Source organism: Mastacembelus armatus, chromosome 9, assembly GCF_900324485.2.
Source record: "Mastacembelus armatus chromosome 9, fMasArm1.2, whole genome shotgun sequence".
Classification (NCBI taxonomy): Eukaryota; Metazoa; Chordata; class Actinopteri; order Synbranchiformes; family Mastacembelidae; genus Mastacembelus; species Mastacembelus armatus.
In genome coordinates this window covers 17,411,486-17,428,453 of record NC_046641.1, presented here as the reverse complement: position 1 = coordinate 17,428,453, position 16,968 = coordinate 17,411,486, and the positions used below count along the sequence as shown (strand labels likewise).

The following is a 16,968-nucleotide window of genomic DNA, read 5'->3' as shown; positions in this document are numbered from 1 at the left end:
TCGCTGTTAAGCTCTGCCTGTTTTTAGTACTTTTATCTGCTGTATATTGTCTACAAGTGTCACTCTTGACTCAAGCGGTTACATCATAATTTAAAACAACCTTGTCCTGTTTTTTCTAAAGTCAACTTAAAGACATTAAGAGCAGAACTATGGCATCAGCAAAGGACATGAATGAGGAAGAACAAAGCCATATAAGTTTGCTCTTTCACACCTATGATGTGAATAACACAGGGCGGTTTGAAAGAAATGAATATTCTACCATTTGCGAGGAGCTCCATGGCCCGACTCAAGAAGCAGACGACATATTTGACTGCCTGGAAACTGATGAGACCGGCACAGTGAGTTTAGAGGAACTCATCAGCGGCTTGAAAGAGCAACACCAGGAGGAGAGGGATGACGCTGAAGCAGCAGAGGACCCCTTGACTGTGGAACAGGTCACATCCAGGTGAGAGATAAAAAGTCACAGGAGCCATTTCAGCATCCATGTATGTGTAAAGCACAGTAGAGTACAGGATATACTCTGCACACTGCAATATAAGATGTGACCTGCAGGTTGGGGTCTATGGTGGGATTTGCAATAAAAGTTGAACCATTTTCATCTGCATTTTTTTCACACAGGTCAGAACGCAGCCTTAACTGATTACAAGATATTGGTTTGTGTCACCTTTTCGCACCCAACCAGGAAAATCCATCAACTGGCCAGAGCCCCAAAGGCCCCGTGTTTACCATATGACAATTACCAGAAACCAGGAGAGAGATTCAGGTGATTTAAGGTGCTATTTTACCTAAACGTGAGGCTCAGTCTCACAATCCAGTTGTGATAAGTTTAACATATCAGTGAAGTTGTAATTACATAATATATGGTATACTCCTAAATTTGTGTTATTATTCAGTAATACAGATTGGAGCTAACAGCTGCTGAAAACAAAGGTGTGACAGTGATAACCATGACAGGGTGAAGACAAAGAGATTCTGGGGAAATGATGAATAGGTTTAAATTAGTGGCTGCTTGAGGATAAAATTTCTCCTGCACATTACAGGTTCCACAGTTTTGCCTGGTTCTCTGGTTTTTAAAATATATTCAACCCATTACAGGCTATTCCAGCCGCCCCCATAAAGAAAACACTTGCATTTGGCCTGAAGCCCAGACCTGCATTGTTAAAGAGAGAGAGAAGTGAAAACAAACACACCTCTCACATACATCACACACACAGGTATTGATGGCCGGTGCGTCACTGAGGCGGACCAAGCACTTTCCTGCCTGTCCAACAATCTATAGGCTGCAATTTAGCGAAATGATTTGAAGATAACACAGGAGCAGGAGAAGTGTCCGAGCATTTAACCCAGTTTGAGATGGATTAACTCGATCGTTCTTTTTTCTAAAGGCACAACCGCCGTCGAAATGTTTGGATAAGAGCGGGACGCGTCTGGGGTTATAGTTTGACTTTGTCTAATGTCGCTTGCAGTTTTGTGAGGGTTTTTGTTTCTTCGTCTCGGTGCTCATATTACTTTACTGAAAAGTTGTTTTTTTTTTTTTTTTGCCCAGCCGACCGAAACCCTCCTGTAGGGGAATGAGCGCAGAGGAGCAGGACCGGCTGCGCTACCTGTTTCGCACCTACGACGTGGACAACTCCGGGCGGATCGAGAGAAAAGAGTTTCTCACCATCTGCTCGGAGCTGCAGGTGTCCGCGGCCGAGGCGGACCATATATTTAACCGGCTGGACACAGACAAGGACGGAACTGTCACCCTGCTGGAGTTCATTGTGGGTTTCCAGGGTCGCTACGGAGGGGACATGGCCTCTGACATAGGAGACGTGTCCAACGCGTGGGAGCACTTCGAGAACAGACTCGGGGATCAGGCCAAGTTCATCCCCAGGTGAGGGCGCACACCTGTCCGTTGGGCGCAAAGGCAGCATGTGCCGCTGGTTGGAAGGGGTTTAAAATATGGAAATCCTCCGGTGATATGGATGTGCTCAACAGTGAACACAGTGTATAATCAAAGTGATAGTGATCATTGTGATCTCCATATGCAAATTCACAAATTATATAGGTTGTCATTACAAGAGGTAACTCTAAAAGCAAGAGAAGGGTCGAGATGATAATGTCAAACTTGTTTCTAAGTGCCGCAGCACACACTACAGATATTTCACTGCACACTGTCAGATGTAGCCAGAAATGACATGAAAATAATGATGATGAAAGTGTCTTTTTTTGAAAGCATAAATGCCAAATGATACTGTTTCCTAACTTCTTAAATAAGAGGATTTTCTGTTTGTTGTATGATGGTGAACTGGATGTATTTAGGTTTTGGTCTGATAATTAGTCAAAACAATACAATTTCAGGAAATTGATGGGCTCTTTTCACCTTTTCCCCAAATAATGAATTGAGAAAATGGTAAACTGATTGATCAGTGAAGAAAATAATTAGTTAGACACAGTTTTGGATCTTTGTGAACAATTCAAAATCATTTTATTACTGAAACAGCTGTTTGATGTTGTGGTCTAGTTTTCTTCAGTTTGATGTTTGTTCTTTACTGAAACCATGTCCTGCCTGTTCATTTAACCTTCTTCACCTCTACCTGCAACATCTGTCGTCTTTATCGTACCCATGTAGGACCAATTGAAGCCAAGCTGCATTGTTTATAACAACAGCTCACTCAATGGGAACATGTTGTACTAGCTGAGTGACATTTGGAAAATATAATTTCTGTTTTTTCCCCTCTCAGATATGAGCAAATAATTCTCCTATTTCAGGATTTTTAATTTGGGTCACAAAATACATCACATGATTCCAATAAAACTCAGAAAGTGATAATAATCGATCAATTTTTCACCCCTTGTAATGATAAAGAGTGGATTGTTTTCAGTCAAAGCTCTCTTTCTTTGCTTTCCTGAGTGTTGAAGACCAGTGTTTCACCACAGAGGGTGAAAAAAGTCATTTCTTACAGGTTTCTGTCTACTGGTCCTACCTTTAACTGAAATTAAGAGAATTTATAAAACACAGTTGTTTTATGGAGTTGTCTCACCGTACATTTGGGATATTTGGAGATAAAGTCCATGCAGAATGAATTGAGACTATTTTGGCATTTAAGCATAATCTAGGCCTGTAGCCTATGAGTATTAGCAAATGTAGTTTTATCTGTAACACCACTGCTTGGCCTACTGAGGAAGACTGATGACAGTTTAAGCCCTTTATAAATGATCTAATCTATAATTTAACTAGAATTTTATCTTTCAAATCATTTCATTCAGATTTTTATTTTTCGACTTCCAAGTAGTAACTATTTACATTTCCTAACATTTGGTCAAGTATGTAGCTAATTCATAAATAGTATTCTTTGAGGAGACAGTACCTGATTATACATTTTTATAGGTTTTCTTTACTGTCGCCTCACAGAAAGTAGGTTCCAGGTTTGAATCCCTTTTGAACCTGGGGCCTTTCTGTGTGGAGTTTGCATGTTCTCCCCATGGCTGTGTAGGTTTTGTCTGGATAGTCTGGTTTCCTGCAGTTTAGGGTTAGACTAATTGGTGACTCTAAATTTCCCATAGGTGTGTGCATGTGTGTGTGTTTGCCTCTATGTGTCAGCCCTGTGATAGAGGGGTGACATGTCCAGGGTGTACCCCACCTCTCACCCAGTGTCAGCTTGGCTCCAGCCCGCTGCATCCCTGAATTGGTGTAGAGACTAGAAGGATGGATCTTTACTATGTGTGTGTGAACCCAGACCTGGTGTAGGACTTGTGCTGCTGTGGCATCAGGACAATAAACGTCACAGTGATAGCATCTGCTAAATAAACTCTCTTATCTTCAGTGACTTCAGTGCATTCAGCTGGGAAATGACAATCTTGGAAAACTAACTCACAACTCACTTCAGAGTCGTGTTTGTTTTTAAGCAGATTAAATATTTTGCCTACATATAAGCTACAGACAATAGTGCCAAATCATTTAGACTCAAACAACTGAGGATGATGTAATTGGTTGTGTATTTTGTTTTGCAATATTCAGTCCCAGTACAGTCTGATGGTGACCACAATAATAAGGACTCCAGCACTGAAGGCCCTTAAGATGGGCAGGATTTCTTTCATTCTTTCAACTTTTAGTTTTTTTCACTCTTTCACTTTTTAGTTTTATCCTACATTTGTTTTTAGAGGGGGAGCAAACCGATGTTTTCAGCAGCTCTAAATCGTGTTAGCTGCCGCTTAACAACTGCTTCTGTTTGTTTCTGTTTATGACTTACATTTGCTATTCTGCTGTGGCTTGTTATCATCAGTTTGTGTGTGACAGTGTTTGACGCTGCAGCAGCAGTGTCTATATGCTCAGGATTACAACCAGTCCACCCTGTCAGAAGACAAACACAGGACACTCTATGATTATACAACGCTAATTACGTACATTGGATAAACTATGCGATTATGTTGCACATACTGAGGTTAAATCTCTCATTGACGCATCTTTATATGCTCTGTGCTATTTGATTGTCAGGGAATGATGAAAACAAACTGCATGGGGCAACCAAAATGAAACAGAGTGTGGATAAAAAGTGACTGTCTGTTTCAAATCTCATTTGGAGAATTACAAAATATTCTGTCTGACATCAGAACAGGATCAAGGGAATAAATCATCTTTGTGGATCCAATAGAATGAACTTAGCTGATTGTTTCAGTGGCTGGTGGTGGTGCAGTATTATTGGTCATGCAAATGTTACCCTATAGCTTGTAGCCTCTTAACTTCAAATAATGACTACTGTAGATAGAAATTCAGTCAGTCAGTTTTACTTTGTTTGCTGTTTTTGGAAGATGACAGCAAACATGTCAGTAGAAAAACTGATGTCTGATTTTCTTCTAGGCCTGAACAAGCAGTGACATTGTACCAGAACATCAGTCTGACTGAGCCCAGACTAATATCTCAGTTTGAGAATGTCATCCTTAACTTCACCAAAGAGATCAAGCAGCAGAACTCAGAGATGGAGAACCTGGCCCTCGCAATCAGACGGTAAGAAACAGCCAAACCTGCTCACAGGTTCCTGAAGATTTTCATCTGACATTCATGTTAAAAAAATGTGCATAGTTTGTGATACTTTAAGCCTCATTGTTTAATTACTATGTTCCACAGTAGTTGGTTGTTTCCTTCTTTATCACTTTAAAATACAGACATGAGAGAGAGTTCCTCTAGAGAGACTGTGTGAAAGCGTACAAGTCTATAATGATAGAAGACGTTTATACCGCTGCCTGTGAACTTGGTGTTGTTACAAGATCAGTTACATGTACTTCAGAAAGCTTTGTGATTGTAAAAGTATATATCTTGGTCCAAATATCAGGAAACAAACTACTTGAGGAATTCAACTTTAGCTGTCTTTGTAAAGTCATCAATGTTTAACCCTCTGATGTTTTTGCAGTACAGTGAGACTGTCCTGTTGTTGATTTGCAGAGCACAGGACCAAGCATCAATGCAGCTCAGTGAGATGGAGGAGGAGATGGACCAACGCATTCATGCCACAGAGAAAAAAATGCGAGAACAGGTATTTCATACAAACACATAGAGTGTTTGTTCAGCTCTTCCCTAATGTCAAACAAACATGCACAACTGAATATCAGATTACTGATCCAGAGTCAAACACGCCTTCTGATCAGCTGGATTTCATAGGTCTGTGCATCTCCGATAACCGATATTAAGAGCTGCTGGAGAAGGTTTTTGCCTCCAGAGTTTAAAATAAAAAGACTGTATATATTCAGTCAGGTTTACAAAAGGTTGATGTTGTCATCTGTGTCAGTCAGGGATTGAAAGACCTACTAAAAATGGTTCATCTCCAGTGCAATAAGACCAAAAGTAAAGAAGTAAAATTAGGGGCAAATGGAGCAAAAACTTGTATTTGAAGTAATTTATGCACTTCTGCTATATTTCTTATGCTTGTTGAGTCTTTCTCAGGTCAAAATATTTTAAAAGGTTTTTATATAGTACATAGCAATATCATAATTCAATTTTCCATATTTGAATTAAAGTTGCTTTTTTTTGCCATGGCAAACTTTGCATTTAAACATTTCCAGCTGTGAAACAACAGTTGGACGATGGAAAGTTGGAACATGTTTCCAGAAAACTGAAGTGAAAGAAATTAAACAGTGAGGTGTGTAACATGATAAGATTTGATAACAACATTTAGCTTTCCATGGCATAAAGTGAAAACTGAGAACGCCTGACAACCAACTGTACTTATTACTTGCTACATCAATGATCATGCTGTCTGATTTTTTAAAAAAACATTTTATCTCTGATCCAGTGGTTTTCACAGCTTTTCAAACCCAGTTATTTAAAAACATAAAACTCTGTCTTATGACACACACCAGAACATACAGTGTATGTTCTGGTGTGTGTGTGTACAGACTTATGTAATTGCAGGCCTTGACTTAACTAAATCAGGTGCTGCTATTTACTTTGTCTAAGAAAAGCACACAAAATTTGAGGGCACTCACCTCTATGTCTGTTTTGACATCTCTTTAGAAACTAAATGGCACCTTTGATTCCCCAGAAGCCTCCATACATGGTTTAAAACTTGCCCTCAAATATCACAGATTGATGTGTGACATAGCTGCAGAGAGAGCAAACATTTACGCTCACGTTCATAAAATAATATCACGGCACAATTAATTATCTGACTTCTGTTTTTGTGTTCTTTGTGTTAGGAGAAGCAACGAACAGAGGCAGCTCTGAGTGAGTTACGAAGAAATTATGAAACTGAAATGTGTGAGCTGCAGTGTAAGATCCAGAAGATGCAGATGGTAAATGTTTTACTTTCTTGACTGCCCTCATTTTTACTATAACACACCACCAACGTAGTAGCTCAGTCCTGCACAGGGCGTCTAGACTCTGCTCAGTGTTGTATATTTGTCCCAAATGAATCAATGTCAGACTACAACCACAAGTGGCAGCAGTCAGGGTCAAGTAAATGATAAAAATAACAGATTTTCCTCAAGTGAATAAGGTAACATTATTTTTTTGTGCTTCATGTATGAAATATGTAATAAATCTGACATCAAAATATATGATTTCTTACCTAAGAATCATCTGCATACCCTGTACACCACAAACAGAAATAGCATATTTCTTAATATTTCAAAATGAACTAAAACTACTGAAAAACTGTAAAAGCTACCTAGAGTAGCACATCTTGTGCTTATGTACAGTGTGTGTCACGGACTATAACATAAAGTATTTTGTCGCTCAATTTTGCTACATGTCTGTCTCTAGGTCAAGTGTGATGTACGTGGTTTCAGCTCCGCTCTGTTTACATTTGGTGGCTGTTGTGGCAACAGCGATTCAGAGTCGATGAAGCAGGGGCAGGGACTCCTAAAATCAATGTGCTTATAAATATACAGAACTTAAAACAATCAATAAAAATAGTTGCCAGTATAGTTATAGCACACTTTTAGTTTTAATTTGTTCCAAAATAATTATTGCTCAAAAATCATGAAATCAGCATGAAATCAAAAATAGACTTGCGACCAGTCAAGGATCTGCCACGCCTCACTCTAAATGTCAGCTGAGATTGGCTCCTGCCCTCCGTCATCTTCTACAGGAAAAGTGGTTTTTAAGACATGGATGGAGGGACAGAATTGCAAATAGCTGGAAAAATGCAAAAACTGCACTTACCAGTATATACATATTTCCATATGTGCCTGATTAGTAGTGACAGTGAGGTTGCATGTTCTCTGCACACACAAAAGGCCTACACTGGTTTTTATGCTGCCAAGTGGCGTTTTCTTGTAAATTAAGTGTTTTATTTGTTGGATATCTGTAAGAACAGTCAAATGGCCTGAACACAAAATATGTGAACTTGTCCATCAGATAGAAGAGAAGTACAAGAACATCACTGTGAGAGACGAGAGCTTGACTTTAAAGAAGAAGATCAACGAGCTGACACTGGTGAGACCCAATCTACGTCCTGTCATTGCAAATAGTTTAGTTTAACATGTCAGGAGCATTTTGTCCTTCCATCTCTATGCATCTGCTTCTGGTTTCACACACTTCACTCATAATCTTCCATTTTCCCTCTTTCTCTTTACAACCGCCCCCAAACCCCTTTTCTTTCTCTCTACAGGAGAACCAGCGATTAAAACAAGACCTGCTGAAATCTCAGACCAATGTTTCATGTCTGCAGAGCGAGATGGACTCGCTAAAGACAGAGCTGACTGATCAAAGCATCAACTCTGAACGGTAAATTCAGAATAATTTCATTTGGTTTTGTTTCTTTCTTCATATGCATTTTCTATTCAATTTCAGGTAATTGGACTGAATTTATCTTAACTCACACAGCACTGATGTTCAATCCTTTTTGCAGCCTTTGTTTTTAGCTGTTGATGGTACAGTTACTCAGCACGGCATATTATCCAGATTAGCTGCCTCTACTAATTATGCATTAGTAAATACGTTTTTCATTCTTCACAGTGACAAGGATAAGGGATTGCTACATAACACTACACATCATCTCACTCTCACTACACATGAAAACACACATGTTGCTTTTAGTGAAACCTTTGAAAGTCAATATCTAGAATTACAGCTGACATGAAGTAGAGTTTCTCAACTGTTTTCACCTCATTTGTGGAATAACTTGAATTTGAAGAATAAATATTTGCACTGTGGTCTCCACCACATATAGAACGCTCTATGCTTCAACATACATACATTTAACACTTGATTTGTAAATAAAAATACATTCGATTTCAAAGGATCAAGTATATCAACATGGTCCTTTTCAAATGACCTCAGCTGAAAAATTTTGTTGCCGGGAGACTGGGACAGACAGAGAGACAGATACCCGCCCCTTCTGACCCTTTTGTTCCCAGGGGATGTTTTCCTTTTGTCACAGCTGAAACAGGATATCCTGGAGCGACTTCACACACACACAATAACTTCTTCAGTAGTGTTACTTAGAAACAGGAGCAACAGGGCCACCAGCTGCATTATACTCCACCTGCTTAGACTGTCTCATCATGTTGACATTGCTGTTTCTCCGTGTTTGGGGTGTGTCTGGCGTTATTCATAAAACTGTTGTAACGTCTTTCAGTATCAAGGTGAAACTACTGCTGGACACGAAACAAGGGAATAACAGTTGTCAGGGTTACTAAAATTAACTGGATAACAAGGATTAAAACACACATTTAGGGTGCCACAGTCTGTCAGTGTGAAGTGACACCTGACACTAAAAGTATTGTATCTTACACTAAAAAATATTTTGACTTTTGTTGATTACAGTTGATTTCGAGTGCATATTTATATTCAAATTTAAGATCTGTGTTTATAAATGTGTATGTTGCAGAGATGAGGAACTCATGAAACATTTCACTGATGAGCGAGACGTCCTGGAGAGTCAGATCGAGATGCTGCAGTAAGTCCGACAGTATCTTGCACATTGTTGAGGTTTTCTGCTAGAGGTGGAGAGAGATGTTATTGTACTCAGGAAATCGCTTAATTAAAAAAATCTGCTCAATAATAAAACACAATGGTTATTTGTGTGCGTTTGTGTATGTGTGTGTGGTTAGAGTAGCCAACAGGAAGCTCCATGACAGCAATGATGGTCTGAGAGCTGCTCTGGAGAGGCTCACAAGGGTAAAGCTACACAGTTAATTGAAAAAATACTCTAAACTAATTCCATTTTTAAATGGTTAGAAATTTATTTTTCATTGTCGTGTGTTACAGTCGAGTAACAGTGGGTCACCTGGTGAAATAAAGAACAGAAGCAGAAGTAGAAGCATCTGCTACACATCACCATATGCATTAATGGAGAGGTAAGACCTACATAGAGTGTAGATAGTTAAGGGTGTCACTATGTTACTGGTATGTAATATAACATATATAGTATATAACTAATGTACTGACACAGATACACTTAATTCATTTTTAATTCATGTATTTGAGATAAGATATGATTTTCAATTGCATCAACAACAGTCAGGTTTTTAGGATAATGAACTAGGAGCTTCAGGGGTTTTATTTCAGACCAGGTTTATCAGGTTTGAGCCATTTGCATCTGTAGAGCAGTACTTGAGTACACAATGACACAGCCTTCTAATCATGCTTCAAATCATGCTCTGCTTGGAGTTGAAGGGGTTTTTTTCTCTTCCTAGAACACATGACTGTGTTTTCATGCAGTACTAAAGTAAATGTTGACTGTGCAGTGAGATATTTATTTAAGGTCCTGTCAAAGCTGATGTGTTGACAAGTTAAGCTACATTATTCTGTAGTGTCTAGGGGAAATGTTTTGTTGTCATAGGATGTACGGTGGCCCACTTACCATAGATTAGGATTTAAAGTCAAGGGGTAAATGAACCAGAGTGTGTGAGAATGAATTCTGCCTGTAAGCTTTGTTATAAAAGATGATAGTCTTTCACTGAAGTAAAGTTGTAGTACATGATGCTGTATGTTTTGTGTAATAGAAATTTTACAGTGTTTTTTGTAGTAGATAAAACATATAAACATATAGAAAAACATCAAGAAATAATATACTGTATAACAAATAACATATATGTATACATACAGTCCGTGGCAAAATAATATGTTTTATAGAAAACAAATCACAAAATAGAAAAACAGATTTAAGAAATAGCATTTCTTTTAGACAGTGTATGCAGATGCTACTTCAGTCAGTATTAATATTAAAATAACTATTAGTATAAACTATATATACTATGGAAATATAAAAGAATAGCATAAAATCGATTTTATAAGAACTACATTCTACCGAAAAAATAGTTTCCAACTTGTTCACTTCTGTAGACAGAGATCTCAAAGACAGTTTTCTTAAAGCCTGGACAAATTAAATCAAAACTACTGGGTAAGTATAAAAATGTGATTTTTGTAATTTGGGTGAATCAGTATTAAATACACAAATGATCGAGTTGGTTCTGTTTCATTCTTAGGTTTTGCCACCGTATGGACGATTACTCTCTGTACAGCCGTGGCCCCAGCTGTGACACCCTGGCCTTGGCCATGTGTGACCCAGGCCTGAGGCGCAGGCACAGCAGTGAGTGTGAGGTGGACAGTCTGCCCGAGATCTACATGGACAGCGGCCTGTCGACGCTCAGAGGCTCACATGGGGGCTATGACTCAGAGCAGGAGGTCAAAGGTCATGAAGAAGAGGAAGACGAAGAGAGGGACAGACAGAAAGGGGAGGATGACAACAATGATAGCATGATGGGAGAAAACTCTGACGCTGAGGTGAGACTATAAGAAAGTCAAGTACACAGACAAGGTAGAAATACAAATTTGTTACTTACCACTAAAAAGTACAGCTAAAGCAAAGTACTGGATAGATTGAAATTAGGACCTGATGGTGGCACTAAATGAAAAGTCAGGGGCTTCAGAAGTCTCCTCTGGGGACCATGGAAATCTGTAAAATATTTCATACTGCAGAACAATAGTAGTATGAGATATTTCAGCCTGGACCAAAGTGGTGGAAAACAGACAACAGACAGATAAATAATCTTTTTTGTGGTCATTACCCCACCAAAACTAAGAGTAAAGAGCTGTTTTGAAAAGAATTTGCAGTCTCCCAAAAGTATTGGGAAAATAAAATGCTTTGGAATCAGATGAGACACAGTGGGTTTAATGACAGGGGGCATGGTATGATGTACAGATTGTGGAGCCACTTAAGGTACATTTGTGGTAAAAAATGTAACCTTAAATATTAGATCTTCCATGTTTTATGTAGCAGGACAATAGTTTTGAGTTTTCAAAAACTCATGTTCTGAGCAATATTGGATGGTGCTCGTGTTGTGAAGAAGCCATAGTGGTAACTTGCGAATTTTGCTACTGTGTGTGTACATCACAGCTGGCAGAGACACAAGATGGTGAATCAGCGTTTGGGTCGGACAGCAGCTCAGTACTGGAGTGGAAGCCGTCTGAATCTATTACTGTCACCCCACCCCCAGCCCCAACAACACGAAAAGCCCTCAGTGCCATCAGTGTTCAGGTAAGGGAGAGGTAGACGAAAAGAAAGAGGGGACCTGATGCACGGCTGAGAATATTTTTTTGTTTAAAAGATGTTTTGTTTAAAAGATGTTGAAATAAGAGCAAAATGCCATTGATTGTCACTGATCTATCTGTTAAATCTTTCAAAATGATCAAATTGTCAATGAAATGCTGTAATTGATGCATATTATCTAGTGCCACTATCAGGTCAAAAGTCCCAACCTGTGTTTTGAAATCTAATGACCAGGTTTTGGTGAATCTGAACATGAATCCCAGCAGTGAGATGCAAATACATTTTAGGATTTCTGGACTATGATGCAGACTAGAAAAATATCCTCCAAGACACATTTAACTTTTTTAGCTCCAACACTTATAAGATGAGAACAAAGTGTATTAAACTTCTCTTTCTGTATCCTTTCCAGAAGAAGGACAGCGTCGACTTAGGCTACATGACTTCAGACAAGGCTTATAGGATTGTTTTGGCTGGAGATGCTGCTGTGGGAAAATCCAGCTTCCTGCTTCGCCTCTGCAAGAATGAGTTCAAATTAAACTCCAGCACTACTCTGGGTGGGTTGGAAAAACTGAAGATAAGTCTTTGTTAAGCTTTAGTTAACATACGTTTTTTTTATTTTCTCATTCTGACAATTTACACCAAAACAATTTTGAGATTTTAAAGGAAACATTAAAAATCGATGCTTAGAAGAAGCTGAGTGATAGATTTCTGGATATGGTGACGTAAATAAAATACTGTAAATATCATGTTAAACTAATCAGGTACCATCATTAGGGCAATGACTACATAATATCACCATGTAATCTGTGCCTACTGCCTTTTGTTTACCAGCTTAGTAGTTTAACATGTTGGTTTGGTCTTTGTGGTGTTCAGGAGTGGATTTCCAGATGAAGACACTAATTGTGGATGGAGAGCCCGTTTTACTACAACTATGGGACACAGCAGGCCAGGAGAGGTGTGTATTCCTGTGGGAGTGTGTGGTGTGATATTGTCTTTTGATTGATTGCTTTTCTTTAATAAAGGTCAAATATGTTCTTCCCCTCATCTCAGGTTTCGCAGCATCGCAAAATCATATTTCCGCCGAGCGGATGGAGTGTTGCTGCTGTACGATGTCACCTGTGAAAGGAGTTTCCTTAATGTTAGAGAGTGGGTGGACATGATTGAGGTAACACACAGCTCTTCTCTACTACTGACTGATACTGCTTATATTATAGAAAGTAGTAAAAAGAGCTCAAGACTTCTGCAGAATAGAGGGAAGGTGAAATTCATCCCCCTTTTTTTATGGAAATTTACATGGCAGCAATTGTGTAATTATACAGTAAGGTATTATAAGCACATGTTCATTTGACATTCAAACCAAGTGCTTGTTTCTCTCTTTTTACATGCAGCTGATATGTAAGTGCTGGATGTAAAGCATGTACAGATTGTGTTCTTCTGTTGCACTGTGGGCATGTTGAAATTTATATGACTATTCATGCATGAAGTATGTGGCACTTTCTGTCATGTGTTGGCTGATATAATGCATTATATACACACTGTGGTGCTTAATGTCAAACCAATAATGCAGCTCCTTAATAGTTTATTTTAGTTAGCATGTTAGTATGTAGTGTTAGGTGTATCCTTCAGGGTTTAGTTTTCCATTTCATTTGTTCCTGTTTTTCATGGCAGGATGTGTCCCAGGAAGATATTCCCATCATGCTCGTGGGCAATAAGTGTGATCTTAGACAAGAAGCAGTTAACAGTGTTTCTACCAGCTATGGAGAAAAACTGGCCATGGTAAGGACACCCGCACATCTTACTGTACTTGCGAGAACATTTTAATCACTACATAAGTCTGAATGCCTGATACGCCTGCTACACATCTACACCTAACTGTGATTCTTGTTTCATCCAAATATAAATCCAGGTTATCATCCTTACCTCTTTGTTTGGCGTAGTTATGACTAGCAGTAAAAAAGAATTAATTATTAAATTAAATTGTATTTACCCAACAGACGTACAACACTCTGTTCTGTGAAACTAGTGCCAAAGATGGCTCCAACATCCTGGAGGCTGTGTTACACCTGGCCAGGTGAGACAATACGAAACAACGAAAAGAGCAGTGGAAGTTTTCATCTTTACAAATCTGTATCATTAGGTGATGGGTGTAATTAATAAATCATTATTAATGACTATATTCTGTTTACCTTTCGCAAAGCTGTTGTAATTGCAAACCTACTGGCATGTATTAGTGGTACACTAAAATCTAACATTGTTAAGATGAAATAAGTCAGACATTACATCAATTTGCTGTTATGACAAGGTAAAATGTCTACAGAGAGAATGGTCCAGTACTAAAATGCAAAGATACAAAAAACTGAGGGAAATAAGAGGTGATTTTATTTATTTATTTTTTTATTTTTATTTTTTTACAATTTCAATTATACCAGAAAGAAATCTGGCCCACCTTGTTAATCATTGCTGCCCTCTGGTGTTTAAAAGTAAAATTAGTTGGTTTAAAGTGAAATTAGTTGCGGAAACATTTGCTGCAAAGGGAAACAAACAAGGGTTCAATTGAGTCTCAAATGTAAGTGTCTGCTGGAAGTTGTAAGAGGTTTTGTCTGTGTGGAACAGAAACCTAAAAGAAAAAAGAAAAAGAAAGTTTAAAAAAACATGTTTACAATCTCCTGAATATGTTCCTGTTACTATAACTATAATAAGATTATGTGATTGATGCCAAACCACCATAAAATAACACTTTTTTCTTTCTTCCCCCTGTCTTTGCCCACCTGTTTCTTTCGTCTCCACCCCCCAGGCAGGTAAAAAAGCAGGCTGCATTTAATGATAAAAATCACAATCAGTCACTGCCCAGCCTGGATGCTCCCAGGAATAAACCAAACTTTTCCTGCTGTACCTGATCAAATCCATGAGAGCAGGAGCTCTGCATCCAGCTTGAAAAACTCATAATAGAGACATAATCTCTGCAGAGGTATGGCAATGGGATCAAATCGTCAGTGTAAATATGAAAACAATTCAACATCTGGATTCAACGAGCAAACAAGTAAAATTTCCATAACTTCACATCAGTTATGAATTTTTGTTTCTGAAAATTATTTTAAAATTATGTACTGAGCTTCAGATACAGCTTAAACCCTTACTGTTCCTTATACCATGAATGACTGTCAGTGTAAAGTTTCTTGCTATGTTAGTTTTTTTTATAATGCTATCACACACATTTGGAGTTCCTTCTACATCTAAGATGATTTGTAAAATCTGCCCAGATTTGTACTGCCGTGATGTGAAAATGCTCCAAGCAGCTCATGAAAGAGAAAGGCAGGTGTGAAAGTTCAGTAAAATGTGTGAAGATTTTGAAAGTGAAGCCAAGTCAATGAGCATGTTTTTAAAGTGATAACAGAGTGTGTGTGATACAGACGAATAAATGTATGTGATAGAGAAGATAGTTGTTTTAGGATGAGGTTTTGGTAAGAAGACTAGATGCTATAAGAATAGATGCTTATCTGGTTATAAACTGTGACACTTATTACTTCTAAGCTCTGTAATTATTCATGTAAATGCAGGTTTGAAATGACAGTTCATCAGCACAGCTGACCATCTTTATTATATTACCCACAGTGTTACATTTCTTTTCATTTGCCTTCCCAGTGAGAATGATTTTAAGCTAAAATTTATTTTTTTGGAGTTGAACATATCAGTTGAAACATGCATGAGTGCTTTTAATAACCACTGTAATGTTTTTTTTTTGTTGTTTTTTTTTTATCTGAGTAATGAATTCAGAGATAGACAGGCAGTCTGTCAGGGTGTACTCTACCTTGCACCCAGTGTCACCTGGGATTGGCTCCAGGTAGGCCTACTGCAGGAGTGGTAGTGGTAGAGAGGGACGGATGAATGAGTAATGAAATTTAAGTAAGCACAAAAGATAATAGGCAGCAGGAAGAGGACCCTTTATTTTTATTGTTCAGATACAGTACATGACTGCAACACTGTACATATGGTATATTGTCTCTACAGATGTTTTTGAGTATTCCTGTGATCAGCCTGCTGAAAGCGTCAGTATGATTCAAATGAAATCCCTGTGTCTGAAACACCTCCACTTTGGAATTCTAGACTGTGTCCATTAATTGAATTTCCATACAAATAATATTTAGCATGAATACAAAATACATTTTTTCTAACCAGCCTAAACAATAAGTGTACATTATGTTTTTCATTTGAACCCTTCTGTATTAAGGCAAGTTTTCAGTGTGTCAGTTTCTGCCTTTAACTGTGTTTGGATGCTACTTCATACAGACTGGTTCATTTAAAACATACGGAACCCTTTAAGACTGGGTCATAACATATGCCACATGAATCACTGTCCTGTTTTTATGTTGTCAAGTACCTGACTCTGCAGATTTCAGTTTCTATATACATGTACATAAATCAGAGAAACTGTTCTCCAGCTATTTATTTCCATACAGATTCAGCTTCTTTTTGCATAAATGCCATTGCTAATGTCCTGAGAAGTGCAACTGTGAAGCCATTGCCTTTACAACTAAGGTTTCTTTGTGTATCTTTTCAAAGTGCTTTTCTCAATAAAAAACATATAGTGTGGATCCCACAATATCACAGGACTGGCAACATCCAGATAAAACATTGGATCTTAATTTGGAGATTTATTCATCACTGGTATAAACATTTGTCACAGTCCATGAGACCATGGAAGAAAAACGTCTGAAGCTCTGAAAGGCCTGGCTTGAAAGGGGTTCAAACTCTGACCCTTCTTGCTGTGAGGCAACAGTACTGACCCCTGCATTACTGTATGGATCACCATGTGGATAATTGGTACAGTATAGAGCTCCTCCTTAAGGACAGCACTTCAGTAAATGTTTGTTACTTAACACCACTAGTGATATGTTCTGTCTGTCTTCCTATCAGTCTGTCTGTTGCTCAGGCTCATCTGCATCTCATTACAGAAGTACAATCGGAGGAGACAAATCAGTAAATCAGATAATTC

At 38.4% G+C, this 16,968-nt stretch overlaps 1 protein-coding gene across 3 annotated transcripts; it reads left to right on the top strand.

The window, feature by feature from the left end:
* The first annotated feature begins 149 nt into the window (after positions 1-149).
* rasef (RAS and EF-hand domain containing) lies at positions 150-16,408 on the top strand. 3 transcript variants are annotated; one of them, XM_026321679.1, is made up of 18 exons: positions 150-445; positions 1,547-1,876; positions 4,844-4,990; positions 5,426-5,516; positions 6,676-6,771; positions 7,838-7,915; positions 8,091-8,206; positions 9,312-9,380; positions 9,535-9,601; positions 9,692-9,780; positions 10,912-11,209; positions 11,823-11,963; positions 12,385-12,529; positions 12,849-12,930; positions 13,026-13,140; positions 13,644-13,751; positions 13,970-14,046; positions 14,770-16,408. In XM_026321679.1, the coding sequence occupies exons 1-18, from the start codon at positions 150-152 to the stop codon at positions 14,870-14,872; spliced, it is 2,448 nt and encodes an 815-aa protein (XP_026177464.1). In that variant the 3' UTR covers positions 14,873-16,408. The 3 variants fall into 3 exon arrangements, with proteins under 3 accessions (XP_026177464.1, XP_026177465.1, XP_033181268.1); XM_026321680.1 differs by lacking the exon at positions 11,823-11,963 and having other exon boundaries at positions 348-445; XM_033325377.1 differs by lacking the exons at positions 9,535-9,601; positions 9,692-9,780 and having other exon boundaries at positions 348-445.
* Positions 16,409-16,968: the final 560 nt, after the last annotated feature.

What these genes read in the sequence shown, in the direction of transcription:
- rasef (XM_026321679.1), top strand. Translation starts at nt 150, where the DNA reads ATGGCATCAGCAAAGGACATGAATGAGGAAGAACAAAGCCATATAAGT. An exon ending in GTGGAACAGGTCACATCCAG is followed by an intron (nt 446 to 1,546) that starts GTGAGAGATAAA and finishes TTTTTTGCCCAG; the next exon opens with CCGACCGAAACCCTCCTGTA. An exon ending in AGAAAAAAATGCGAGAACAG is followed by an intron (nt 5,517 to 6,675) that starts GTATTTCATACA and finishes TCTTTGTGTTAG; the next exon opens with GAGAAGCAACGAACAGAGGC.